Consider the following 13,260-nt stretch of genomic DNA (forward strand, 5'->3'; position numbering starts at 1 on the left):
TGCATCGTCATATGTAGAGGTGGCACCGATTAATTATAGTGCTGCACAAAAGAGAGATTTGGAGGAGAACCCCCGACCTGCCAGTACATTCACCAAAGAAGTGGCACTGACAGCATCAGAGGCAAGGGAAATGGTCCCAAATATTTAGAAGAACTTTGGAAAGATTAAAATGACATGTTTAGATTGTGGCAAATTAATTTCATGTGGACAGATGAGTGTTACTCTAATAAATACAGCATATGAACATCATCATAGTCGATGGTTGGTAGAGACATTTTGACTATATCCTGGACCTGCCCGTCCTCGCCCAAAATGGCGCCGGAATAAATGGGACTCGTAACTCCTTGTTGTGTACTGGTTGCTGAACCTTGAAATCACGAGATACGTATGCAGTTTTGAAGCACATGGAGGGCGGGGACGAGAATTGATTGAATATTTCGACATCCCTATTGATATTAAGTTCTGATGTGTTATTGATTACTGTACTATTGAAAGTTTGAATTAACGTCACCCATGGTACTTGCCCGCAAATGTATATCTAGATAATTTTATTGTAACTGGCTCTGTCGTATTTTAATTATAAAATGTACGTCCACCGATTCCGCAACTGTTAGACACCTTAGTTCTTGCAACCTAATGGCCCGCCAGTTACGTTCCTCTACAGTGTAAATGTCTACTCATCATATATGATTACAGTTTGCTCCGTGGCCGGCCCACGTGGTTATAGGCCCGTATTTGTATACTGACATTTTCACAATAAAGGTTTTTAAAAGAAAACATGGTAGTAGTATTTACATTGGTAAAGTTTTTAATAATAGTCACTGTTTTAGAATCAGTAAAAGGCAAGTGAAATAAAGCAGTCCAATTACATGAAGGGTAAAAGGTATAATACGCAGGAACGCAGTAAAGATAAATGGTCAAGGGCTGTTGTGTTTCTACTTCTGCAACATAAAGTGATCGATAAGAATCTGATATTCAGGCTTATCGGCGACTAAGACAGCAGGCCGAGCCTCTTTTGCTCAACGGCTCCGTCATGGGTCGAAGAAACGCCCTTTTTCTCGAAAAAGGAATATATTTTACTTGCAGGACAGTTGTAAATTTTCCGGGAAAGTACATTAGCCTGGAACATTATAACATATGTTTAAGAAAAAATAATGTTCGAAAGTAATAAAAAGCGTAATTTTTAGGTCATATGACCAAGCCTTTCATTATTAGAATAAGAAAAGTAAAATGAACCAATGAAAAGTTTTATTAACAAGTCAAATGACCTGTTATGCTTACGTTACGCGCTGCGCGCCGCGCCCCAGATCGCTTCCGGGAAGCTGAGCTTCGCGCACCGGAGCACTTCCGGATGCGCTAACGCGGCGCGTCATATGACGCATTACGCGACAACGCAGGTCCAAAATATAGTCAAAATGTCTCCACCAACCAGCGGTCGGAACACAACCCCTTTCAGCAGGCTAAATAGTTCTGTTAAATGACAACAGAAGGGACGGGCAACAAGAACCATCAGTCAAAGAGGGGAGGGCAAGTTCTTCTCTACCGGGTCACGTTGGGGCGCTACCGGAACTGATCGAATTGGTAGTCTACAGTGTTTCTGGATGTTTCAGACTGAAGCTGGCGTTAGCATGAGAGCACCACCATTTCGTAGCTCCGTCGTGGCCATTCCACGAGCAATCATGCTAGCCGCTCCCCACCAGAAGCCTGCGGGAGTCGGGGGCCCCCAAGACTTTTGTAGAATCTTCAAGGCTGAGGGGACGCTTTCGAGAATGGAGCCCAAGCTCTAGCAGACAAGCGTCCGAGTTCCAAGGTGTTGCAGGCCCATTTTAGTGGACCACGCCCAAATCTGAAGAGCCGGCCGCCATTTTGAGAGTCCTGTGGCAGCCGCCTATCGCTGCACCGCAAGAGCGGGAGCAACTCAAGTACATGGTGAGCGAGACGCTGTAGTCAAAAGAGCAGGCGGTAAACAGCTGAATAGCGGAAGAGGCACAGTGTAGCAAAAGCGGGCGGAATGGCAACTGAAACGGTAAAGGGGCGCCCCACTACAGCGTGTCTTTAGGTGAAACGGATTGTGGGACAAGGTCAAGAATGGAAGAGTCACCAAAAGGCAAAAAGTTCCGCTTGACCCCGGGAGCCGGCCACCTATGTCGGGGGCGATCTCAGGCCACACCAGGGCAACACGACTTGCGGAGGGGGCCGGAGCCAAGCGCCCCCTCCGAGTCCGCGCCATGACACCGTCCCTCGGGGGCCTCCGTCAAGCGGTTCAGGGTGGCACCGCATCACATTGTTTTCAAATGCAGTCACGTCCTCAAACAGCCCCCACTTACATTGAGAATAGTGAAGCTGTAGCAAGTGCAAATAGGCTTCAGACAGTGTTACAAGCACTCCTCAAAACTTTGAATTATCAGAGTGCACGAGTTTCATGCTCGATCGATTGAGCTAGCCGGATCGGGCAACAAAAAGTATAAAATAGTTATGTAAATAGTTATTTAATAAAATGTTTTACCCTGTTACTTTGCTGGTGTGTTGTATATATTTGTAATATTTGCATAGAGTTTATCGTTATTTTGGGCGGGGTGGGTGGCGGAGCCGAGCTGTCTTGCAGCCATCATGGTGTGGAGCTCAGTTCATCTCACTAGTTTCGTATTTCTCATGAGGGGTTGTTCCTAATGTTTCTATTTTAGCGAGGTCAAAAAGAGATCCCATTAGTGGCCTACTGATTTTGCTCGATTCCTTTTGTTTTTTTACACGATTTTTCACTATCTGCAAAGACTAAACAGAGTATTGCCACTCTGTGCTTGTTTGTAAATAGAGAATGAACCAAAGAGAACCAATTCTAAAACAGTAAATGCTTGGATAACAATCAATCAAATGGAGAGAGAAGCAGGCACGACGGATTACAACGGGGGCAAAGGCCTGCGTTAACTACCCTTCACTATCTGCAAAGAGAGAGTACTCCTAATAGAAATGAGGGGGAGGGGGGGGCAGCATTCAAAGCAGATCAGTGTGCATAAACACGAAAAAGTTTTTACTTACCACGTACTTGACATTCGACAGCTTATGATATTTGCTATTAAAAAACCATTGAAATTCACTGAAAAAACCATAGGTTAGAGACCATATATAGTTAGGAATTAGCATTTAAAAAACCTTGAAAATTCACTGAAAAAACCATAGGTTATAGACCATATATAGTTAGGGATTAGCATTTAAAAAACCTTATTTTACTCACACAAAACCATTGAAATTCCATATATAGTTAGTTGCACTAACTATATATCGCGCACCCGCAATCCACTGCTGATGATGTCACATATTACATCATTCATGACATGGTCAGTGACATCACTGATGACATCACTGATGACATCACTGATGACATCTCAAATGACATCACTGATAACATCTCAAATGACATCACTGATGACATCTCAAATGACATCACTGATGACATCACTGATGACATCTCATTTGACATCAATGACCACATCACTGATGATATCATTCATGTGACAATACAATGCATCTCCTCACACTTTAATATAACCTCTGTTACACCCAGTGTTAAATACAGAGTATAATTTTTGAAACCATTGACACACCAATACTAGTTACTACATACGCACTCAGTGATTCCTATGTTTTCACACACATTCACTCATTTACCCATACAATCATTCATACATACAATCACTCATCTTTACAACACTATCATATGCACTCATACACCTATACAGACTCTCACACTCTGTCACTCATCCATGGAGTTACTCACACACCTAGTCAGTCCTGTAAAGAATCAATCACACTTCCATTTTCTAATCTATACAGTTAAACATAGAGCACCTTACATTTTGAAACATATACTAACACATACTTACTCTCTTATACAATCATTGATACAAGTACACATTGATCTGCACAGAGTCACACACCTCCCAGCCAGCCACACACACACTCAGTCTCCCATACAAATACTTGGGCAATCAATCAATAACCCATATAGTTACTCATATAGCTACTGATCAACACATGCAGCAGTTTACAGAACAACAGACATAATGATGCACAAATTAAGACAGTTTAGTCACTAACCCATGCACTCAGTGAGACACATTTAATCACTCACTCATACAGTCAGTCACGCACCTACTAAATCCTTCATCCAGACACTTCTACATCTACTCATTCTTCAATATGTAAAACATATTTAAACTTTACAGAAACACACAGTCACTGGATGATGTCATCAGTGATGTCATTTGAGATGTCATCAGTGATGTCATCAGTGATGTCACTGACCATGTCATGAATGATGTAATATGTGACATCATCAGCAGTGGATTGCGGGTGCGCGATATATAGTTAGTGCAACTAACTATATATGGAATTTCAATGGTTTTGTGTGAGTAAAATAAGGTTTTTTAAATGCTAATCCCTAACTATATATGGTCTATAACCTATGGTTTTTTCAGTGAATTTTCAAGGTTTTTTAAATGCTAATTCCTAACTATATATGGTCTCTAACCTATGGTTTTTTCAGTGAATATATATATATATATATATATATATATATATATATATATATATATATATATATACAGGGCTTTAAGTAGGATGAAAAAACTGGGGGTCTCTGAAAGGGGCGTGGCCAATTTAATTAAGGGCATGGCTTAAAACATGTAAGCTCCACTTATTGTTCGCATGAAGAACTTTAACAAGTGTCCGTCCGTGCATGTGAAAAGAGTTTGGTGCAAGCTCCAATGTCTGCCAGCTTTGTCTCTGTATATTTTGCATCAGTACCCTCACTCCTCTCCAACCCCTATGTTCTCTCACACACGTTTAATGCTGTGCAGAGCCCTATGCATTGTCTGTCTTCCTTCCATCCCCCATTTCCTCCCCCAGCAGCTGCATCAAGTAATTAACATTCAAGCAGCAGGAGCTGGGAGCATTACCCCCTTCTTCGTTCACTTTTCCTCAGTGCACAAACACTTTCAGAGCACAAGCATTGGCATAGCCAATAGGTCTCGCTTTTGGGACCTTATAAGTATTTAGTTATGCAGCACAATGTCCTTGGTGCAATATCAACTGTTGCATTGCTAGACACTTATAAGGTCCCAAAGGCGAGACCTATTGGCTATGCCAAAGCTTGTTATGAAATGCGTACGCTTTACCTACAGTGAAGAAGGAAGGGGAAGCCTATTTTGTGTTTGAAGAATATAATTGTAACAGCAGATTCGTTTGTATTAGTTGAATAGCACATATTTTAAACCAGGTGAACAGAAGCCCTTGTACAGTGACTGGTTAAACCGCCTTCAGTCAAAGAGAGAGAGAGAGAGAGATTTATTGTGGATGAGGCAATGTGTTGTATTTCTCCTACAGTGGTTTTACGGTGCAGAGTATGGCAGTAAATTCAGCAGAGAAGTGTGGGCGATGGTTGAGAGAGGTGACTTTGGTGGGGTAAGGAGCAGAGATGGAATTTAGGCTACAGTAGATGGGTGCTTATACAATGTTATGTTATGCTAAGGGTGGTCTTATAGAGCGCTCAGCTACTCGGGCAGAGTGTCTTGGCACTATAAGACCTGCATGGCCAGGACCGAAAATCGCAGAGAGCTACTGTCCAAACAGCCATGTCTTGAGCTCCTTCCTAAAGGAGAGCAAGTTGTCTAGCTTCCTTAGGGAAAGTGGCAATTTGTTCCACAATTGGGGTGCCAGAAGTCTATATGAACGTCCCCCAATGCGAGCTCGTTTAATTGCAGAAACAATAGCTAGCGCTTGAGAAGCGGATCGTAGGGATCTAGAAGGATAGTAAAAATGCACTCTTTTCCTTAAATAGAAGGCGCCGGTGCCATGAAGAGATTTAAACGCCATGATACGGGTCGTAAAGAAAATGCGTTTGCGCACCGGCAACCAGTGGAGCGAGTTTAAAAGAACAGAGATGTTGGACCTACGGCTGAGGCCAAAAATTGCCCTTGCGGCCGAGTTTTGAACAGATTGTAAACGGGTGAGAAGATACTCCGGGAGGCCTAGATAGAGTATGTTGGCATAATCCAACCGTGATCCAATCAAGGCCTGTACCGTAATCCTCCTATGGGCATGTGACAGAAAGGGAAGAAATTTCCTGAGAATTTTAAGAAGGCCAAAACATTGGCCAACTACGCTAAGAAACTGGGGTTTGAGAGTCAATCCATTGTCCACTTTCACACCCAGATTTTTCGCCATGGGAGTAGCAGATGATGGAGGAAACATATTGACGGGCCACCAAGATTTCCAATTGGCCTCAGGGGGACAGCCGAAAAAGAGGACCTCTGATTTGTCAGAGTTACACTTTAGTTGATACAGTTGGAATCACGAAAAGACAGCCTCGAGGCAGCTCATGATGTTAACGCCGTTAAAATCTGTGTTCTTATCACAAGTAAAAAGAAGCTGCGTATCGTCAGCATAGGATACAATCTGGGCTCCATGTGACTCGACCAAGGCAGCCAGGGGGGACATGTATATATGAAAAAGAGTAGGATTCAGGATTGATCCCTGTGGGACTCCCACCTCCAAAGGTGGAACTGGAGCTGAGAATGGAGGGGCCCAGATTGATTGTTGGCGGTCGAATAGAAAAGACACAAACCAACTGAATACCGTCCCTCTCAAACCAATCGCCTGGAGTCTTAAAAGAAGACGGTTGTGAGGGACGGTATCAAAAGCCGCCGACAGGTCGAGCAGAACCAACATCGCCTTCCCTCTGTTGTCCGAAACCTCCTTAATAGATTTAGTAACCTCCAACAGCGCCGTTTCCGTGCTCAAATTAGAGCGAAACCCGGACTGAGTATGATGGAGGATATCATGAACCTCGAAAAAGTTTGAAAGGGAGGAGTGGACATGTTTTTCTACAACTTTGGCAAAAGCCGGGAGTAACGAAATAGGTCTATAATTAAGATGGGCGAGGGGGTCAAGGTTGGGTTTTTTTAATAGTGGGAGGATATGAGCCTTTTTCCAAGTGCTAGGAACAATGCCGGTTTTAAGAGAGAGATTAAGAACCGGATTGATGACATGCGCTATCTTGGCAAGGAACTTCGCAGGACACTGATTCGCCGGAGAGCCAGATTTTAATTTAGATAAAAGTTCCAATGATGCTTGTGGGGAAAGGGGAGGAAAATTCGTGAGCAAATGGCGCTCGGAAGTGGAAGAAGGAGCGGGGAGGTTTGGACTAGAATCACTTGATGAGCATGTTAACATAAATGAGGCCTGAATGCTTTTAATTTTGTTAGCAAAAAAGTTGGCCAATTGTTTAATCCAGAGTTCCGAAAGAGAAAATGTAGATATAAGAGTAGAAGGGGAGGTAAATTCCTTGACTATTGTAAAGATTTCCTTAATAGTATTTGCTGCTGCTTCAATTCTTTTAGAGAAATGAGATTTTTTTCTCAGTGATGATATCTTTATGGTAAATTTTAATACATTCCTTATATACCTCTTTTAATAAAACATCATAGTTTTTGCGCCAAGCTCTCTCAGCTTTCTTACAGAGCCTTCTACCTTTGTGTAACGCCGGGGTAAACCAAGGAGCCGAAGCACGCGAGTTAAGTTTGCGGCAGGTGGAGAGAGGTGCAAGCTCGTCAAGACGTTGTGAGAGCCAGGACTGAAAGAGATCTAAGTCACTAGCCAGATCACCTGTAAGCTGGCAAGGATGCAAGGCCAGAGATTAGGCTAGCATATCAGGCGAAACACGATGAAAGGAGCGAGTGGCAATTGACTGCGGACCAGAGCCACTGATGACCGCTTTGGTCACATGCAAGATATCAAAATTCACTAAATAGTGATACGACCACACCAAAGGTAAAGGAGGGGAAGAAATGATAGGAAGTGTTGAGAAAATTTGGTCCAGAGTATGGCCTTTATTGTGAGTAGCTGTGGTAAGGAAAGGGATCAAGCCAATGGATTTGTAACGTCCAGAAGTTTAATGGTATCTGCCGCGTCTGCCACATCCATATGGATGTTAAAATCACCCAGAAGCAGACAGTGCTTAAACTTCATAATTATTGAGGAAATAGCAGTATGAAGTTCATCATGAAAAGATCCAACCTGACCAGGTGGCCTGTACAGCAGTAATCCGGAGCACGAATGATGGGGCGAAAACGACAGACAAAAACCAAGTGACTCCACCCCATGGATATCCTCCATTGGAACAACTGAGCAAGTGTAGCGGCTATCCACCACAATTGCAACTCCTCCTCCATTGCCTACCGCCCAGTCCTTCCTCAAAATATAATAATTTTGGGGGAGAGCATTAGATATATCAGGACTAGAGGAATCTCCGAGCCAGGTCTCTGTCAAAAAAAGACACGCGGGATTAGATTCAATTAATAAATTGATAAGATCAAAGGCATGTTTGCCCAAAGACTGCGTGTTAAGTAGCATGCATTAGTAGTTTTTTTTTAAGGCTTTCCCCGGTCATATCCGGAACAGCGGGCTTGGGGAGCACAGGATTTCCTTACTAGATGGTTCGTTGAAGAGTGTCCATCCACAGCTAGTGCAGCGTAAATCGCCCTTGAGATTATTGGGGTACACAGGACAGCAACAGCCAGTATTGCCCCTAAAAGTTTTTAAATAGCCTGACTCATACCTAAGCACGTTACCAAAAGTAGTGGCTAAGGATCCATGCACCCGACCGACACCCGGCGCCTCCGGGACGCTGACGGGCGCAGACAGGCTTACCTTTGGCGCACCTTCGGCGCGCATTGGGGGCACCTGCTGCACTCGTCCGCTGCACGTCCTCTGAGGCATTCGGAAGATATAGGGGAGAGGAAGTGAGTCAGAGGGCGCTAAAGACTAGCGTGCTGACCGTAGTTACACCCAAGATGGCTGCCGCGATGCAAGCAGCGTTTTAACCGGAGTGCTAAATCAGGTAGGGCTAAAATATTAAAAGACTCGCTTCCGTGTAAGCGCAACAGAAATTTAGACAGTAGCTTTGAAATCACATTGTCAACAAGATTGATTTTAAACAGTAGCATCAATACCACACTGTCACAGAATATTTAAAATACAAAGCATAAATCGCAAGTGTATCGGCTAGCCTAGCGCGCGTTCCCGGCTGAGCCTCAGGAACAGGTCAGTTCAGAACAAATCCAGTCGCTTTTAGTTTATGAGGAAAAGAATGGTAAAATAGTCCTCATTTCTGGTCAGCTTTTAATCCAGCTCTGAGAGCAAACAAGTGCTAGCACCCAAATGCACATTTCAAGATGCTAGATAATTTTGCCTTCTGTCTTTCCCTGCCCAAATGCCTGTAGGCATATCCTGGGAAATGTACACAGAAAATTATTTTGGTGATGCAGGAAATGTGCGTAAATATGATGAGGTAAAGCAACATATGAACGATATTCCCCATTCTGACTTCAAAAACAGAGAATGGGCTGGTAAAATTGCCTTAAGGCCAAATCACAAGTTACAGAAACAGATTGTCACAGGGCAGTTTTATGGTAGTGTATTCCTGATCAGATCAGAATGAAGTCCAAGGTCCTCCCGAGAACGTGGAGTGGGGGGAGACGATGAAGGACTGTAAGATCTAAACACTTGACAAGAGTGGGTAGGGAGAGATGGGTTGAAGAGGAGATGTTGGCCTGCTCAAGAGCCATGTGGAGACTAACCAGAGCATGTTTATTTTGTAAATATTGATCGGGAATCAGGATTTTTGCCATCCTCAGAAGGTGGTTTGAAAGACACGGATTGAAGAGGCTGGTTCGTGAAAGTGATTTTCTATGTGCAAAGGGCTACTGCATGTGCTAGTTTCGGGCATCTGCTCATTCCTTTTTGTGAGGGTGATGAAGTGTGTGTGTGTGTGTGTGTGTGTGTGTGTGTGTGTGTGTGTGTGTGTGTGTGTGTTTGTGTGTATCTGTCTGTGGAGGGTGGAAGCAGTCAGAATTCTTGTTGAAAGCAGTATTGCAGCCTGTGGGTCTGACATTTCACGAGGATAACTTTGGGGTTAGCTTTGATTGAGAGTTTGCTGAGTTGCAGCGCAGTGCAGAGGTTGGCTGAAGAAGCAGATGGGTCCATGGAAGGAGGGTGGGGATGTAAGCAAGTATAAAGAGTCCTAAGGGAGTGAGAAGATCTTGAGGTGGAGAAGAAGAGGTGTGACTGGCTTGAGATGTTGCATACCCCTGAAACAGAACGCCAGAGAGATAGCAGGAGTGTGCAAAATTACAATAACAAGAATAAATAATAAAAAGAAATTAATGGCAACCGGATTCAGAAAATTATGCCAGGGCAGTGTGGGAGAGTGAATTGTTTGTAAAGGAGACGAAGTAGGGAAGTGGGCCGCTGTGTAGGTTTCAGTGCTCCTGAGGGGGCGGCAACAGTTCAGAGACCATGGGATGTTGCTTGCCCACAGTGGTTTATGTCGAGTTAACCCTTGTACGAAGGATTAACAGAATGTTGGACCAAGCTCTGTGACCCCTGCTGACTTCAGTAAACTTTGTAAGTGACTAGAGGTGAATCTTTAGTCAGAATCATATTTCGTGTAGACCTATAGAAGACTTTGAACGCAGAGTTTGTGAGGTGCAGCTGGTAAATTAGCCTCTGACCTACACACTTTGTTCCCGAAATGTTAGGGCAGAATGGCTATTGCTGCAGTACATTTGTATGCTTTACATGTAGTATTTGTGCAAGTGTGTTTTGCGTGTGATTTGATGAAGTGTGCAGTCTTCCAAAAGAAAAGGATGCTATATATTGGTTAGTGGTTTCTAGCAATATGTTCTTATGATAAATAAATAAATAATTATACAGATTATTGTGCAAAACTAAAGTAAATCATTACACCATTTGTGTTTTTTACCAGATATCTGGAGGCGCTGGGGACCAAATGCAAACAACACAGTTTACTTTTCTTACGTTTGAGGAGCTGGTGGCCTCTGCTGTCCCCCTGCTCCCTGAAGACCCAGCTTACTGGGACAGCTTAATTTCTAAACAGGAGACTCCATCTCGTCAAGGAAAACATTCAACATGAATGATGGATTTTTTCCTGCAATACAGTATGGACTTCGTAAGATTGTGCTCACCCGTGCAATGTTACTCACACTAAGCTAAAAATCATTAAGGGTGTGTTTCTCGTTTTCGGTTCAGTGTTTTGGCAGGAGAGTGAGGGACTTCATTCATGCACTTGGAGCCAGTGCCCCTGAAAGGGATGCTTCAAGCATTGGAAGTCACCAGGTAAGCGAATGAGGTCCAGCAAACTTGCTTTGTCTAAGATCACACGGCATGGCAGCGGGCAATTGCCATCTTACCGACTTTGAAGCCAGAACCTCTCTAACAAAACCATGCTTGGTCTAAGAGGGAATTTACGGATCAAACAAGGCAATATAAATAACAAAATGTTACGAATGCCTCATGAACCAGGGTGGGCTGTTACAGCGCCTCCAACCAGTGGACAACTTTGTGACGCTGTAATTCATGTAATGCTGTTAAAATAAAGGACTGCATTTTTTAAGTGAAAACGTGTGATAAAAAATACGAGCAGCATCTTGGCTTCAGCTGTGTCCCTTGGGAGGACAGCTTTATGGTTTGCTCAAATCGTTGGACTCAGTGTGGAGAATCATGATGTTTTTTGCAGCAATATGTGATGTTTCAGATAAAATGTACCGTTGCCTTGCCTCTCTACACACACAGGTAAACAGGTACTCCCAAGATTATCACGTATACCATGTTTCTTTCTTTCTGTTAATGAGAATTCGAACTTATGACGAGTGGTGCTAAGAAATGAAACAAATTTAATCGATTTTGGAAAAATGTAGCGTCTCAGTGTCATTCAAATTATAAACTGTTCCTTACAGTATGATCTGATCTTTTAAGCAATTTTATCAACTCGATGGGAATTTGACAGACATATCCAAAGGGGGAAGTTAAGTAAATGGAAGAGAAAGGTGAGTTAATAAGTGACAGGTGTCAGAAATGAAAAGTGATGGAAATTGGGGGTTAGAAACAAAGAGGTAAAGCATCAGGACAGCAAATTCGTAGTAATGGTATGGAAGCAAGTGTAGGAGGGAAAGGATTCATGAGAGGGCAGGTTGTGGGATGGGGATCGCAAATGATAACACTACAGGTTCACGGGGCAGATTGGAAGAGGTGGGAAAGCAAAGAGAGGAGGTGAGCTGAATGGGCAGTGCAAAAATGGGGCTAGGGCAGTGAGAAGATGGAGGAACAGTATTGTGGACCAAGGAGGAAATAGAACATTTATGGCTGTCCCTCCTGCCAAGACCTCCAAGGAGAGGGTTACACCAGAGAAACAAGGGTTCACTGAAGATTCCCAATGGAAGGATTGAATAAGACCTCGAAAGGAGGGGGGCTAGAACAATAAGATTTTATGGAAAAATCCATGAGTGGGGAGCAGAGGGTCCTTCACAGCGCTGATCTCTGGTGTCACGGCAGCATTGCTAGCTGCGCCTCTGTGCTGCATGGTTACTTATAACGTCAGTGACTAATCATCATATTTGGAGAGTAAACATTTATCTGTAATGCTGTCCAGATTTCAGAACTTATTCCTGACCACGTGCATGCCGTAATTCTCACTATTTCTATTTGCCTTCCCGCAATTGTTATTCTCGCTGTTTTTTGCTTCAAATTGTCTTTTTTTAGGTATGCATTAACTCGTTTATGAACTAAAAATGCAATTGATCCCATTCCAGTGAAAGATTAAAATATGCTCAAAACTAAAGTGACGGTTTGCTACTTTGCGAATAAGTAAACTGTATACAATTGTTCACAATTAAAGTGTGTAAATATGGTGCGTCGTTTAATGTCTCATACTATTGGTGTTTCGAAGATAGATACTTTTAGCTGCAAGCTGTGCCTATTTTAGCTTAAAATGATGCAATCCAATTCATTTTAATTGCCAACAATGTCTTTAGCAGCTGGTCAGCACCATTAAAATGCAGACACAAGCGTCTTGCTGTTTGAGGGTAACTTTATGACAGAATTAGAAAGAGCTATTGGCAGGCTGTTCCATCCACTCTGTTCTTGTTTTTGTGATGACAGCAATGCATGATGTGGAATCAGAATCCATAGAAACCAGTGCGTTAAAAGCCTTCATTGCCAAGATGCTTACACATTGAAATACATATTTTTTATTGTCTTGTTATGGTTCATCTGACAAATTTGAATTAACATTTTTTAACTTCAGCTACTTTTCCGCAGCCATACTGCATGAAATTGAATAGGTAGAAACGGAATCCTTTAGATTTCTTCAGATTGGGTACATCATCAGTTGTTGCAGTTAGTGCC

At 43.0% G+C, this 13,260-nt stretch overlaps 1 protein-coding gene across 1 annotated transcript in view; it reads left to right on the top strand.

The window, feature by feature from the left end:
- The window catches only part of AASDHPPT (aminoadipate-semialdehyde dehydrogenase-phosphopantetheinyl transferase), a 254,795-nt gene extending 242,032 nt beyond the window's left edge, over positions 1 to 12,763 (top strand). Inside the window, exon 6 of the mRNA XM_078657030.1 lies at positions 10,823 to 12,763. Within this exon, the coding sequence (XP_078513156.1) occupies positions 10,823 to 10,990 (168 nt within the window). The 3' untranslated portion in view covers positions 10,991 to 12,763. The remainder of the gene's footprint in view (positions 1 to 10,822) is intronic.
- Positions 12,764 to 13,260: the final 497 nt, after the last annotated feature.

This window comes from Lissotriton helveticus, chromosome 8, assembly GCF_964261635.1.
Source record: "Lissotriton helveticus chromosome 8, aLisHel1.1, whole genome shotgun sequence".
Taxonomy (NCBI): domain Eukaryota; kingdom Metazoa; phylum Chordata; class Amphibia; order Caudata; family Salamandridae; genus Lissotriton; species Lissotriton helveticus.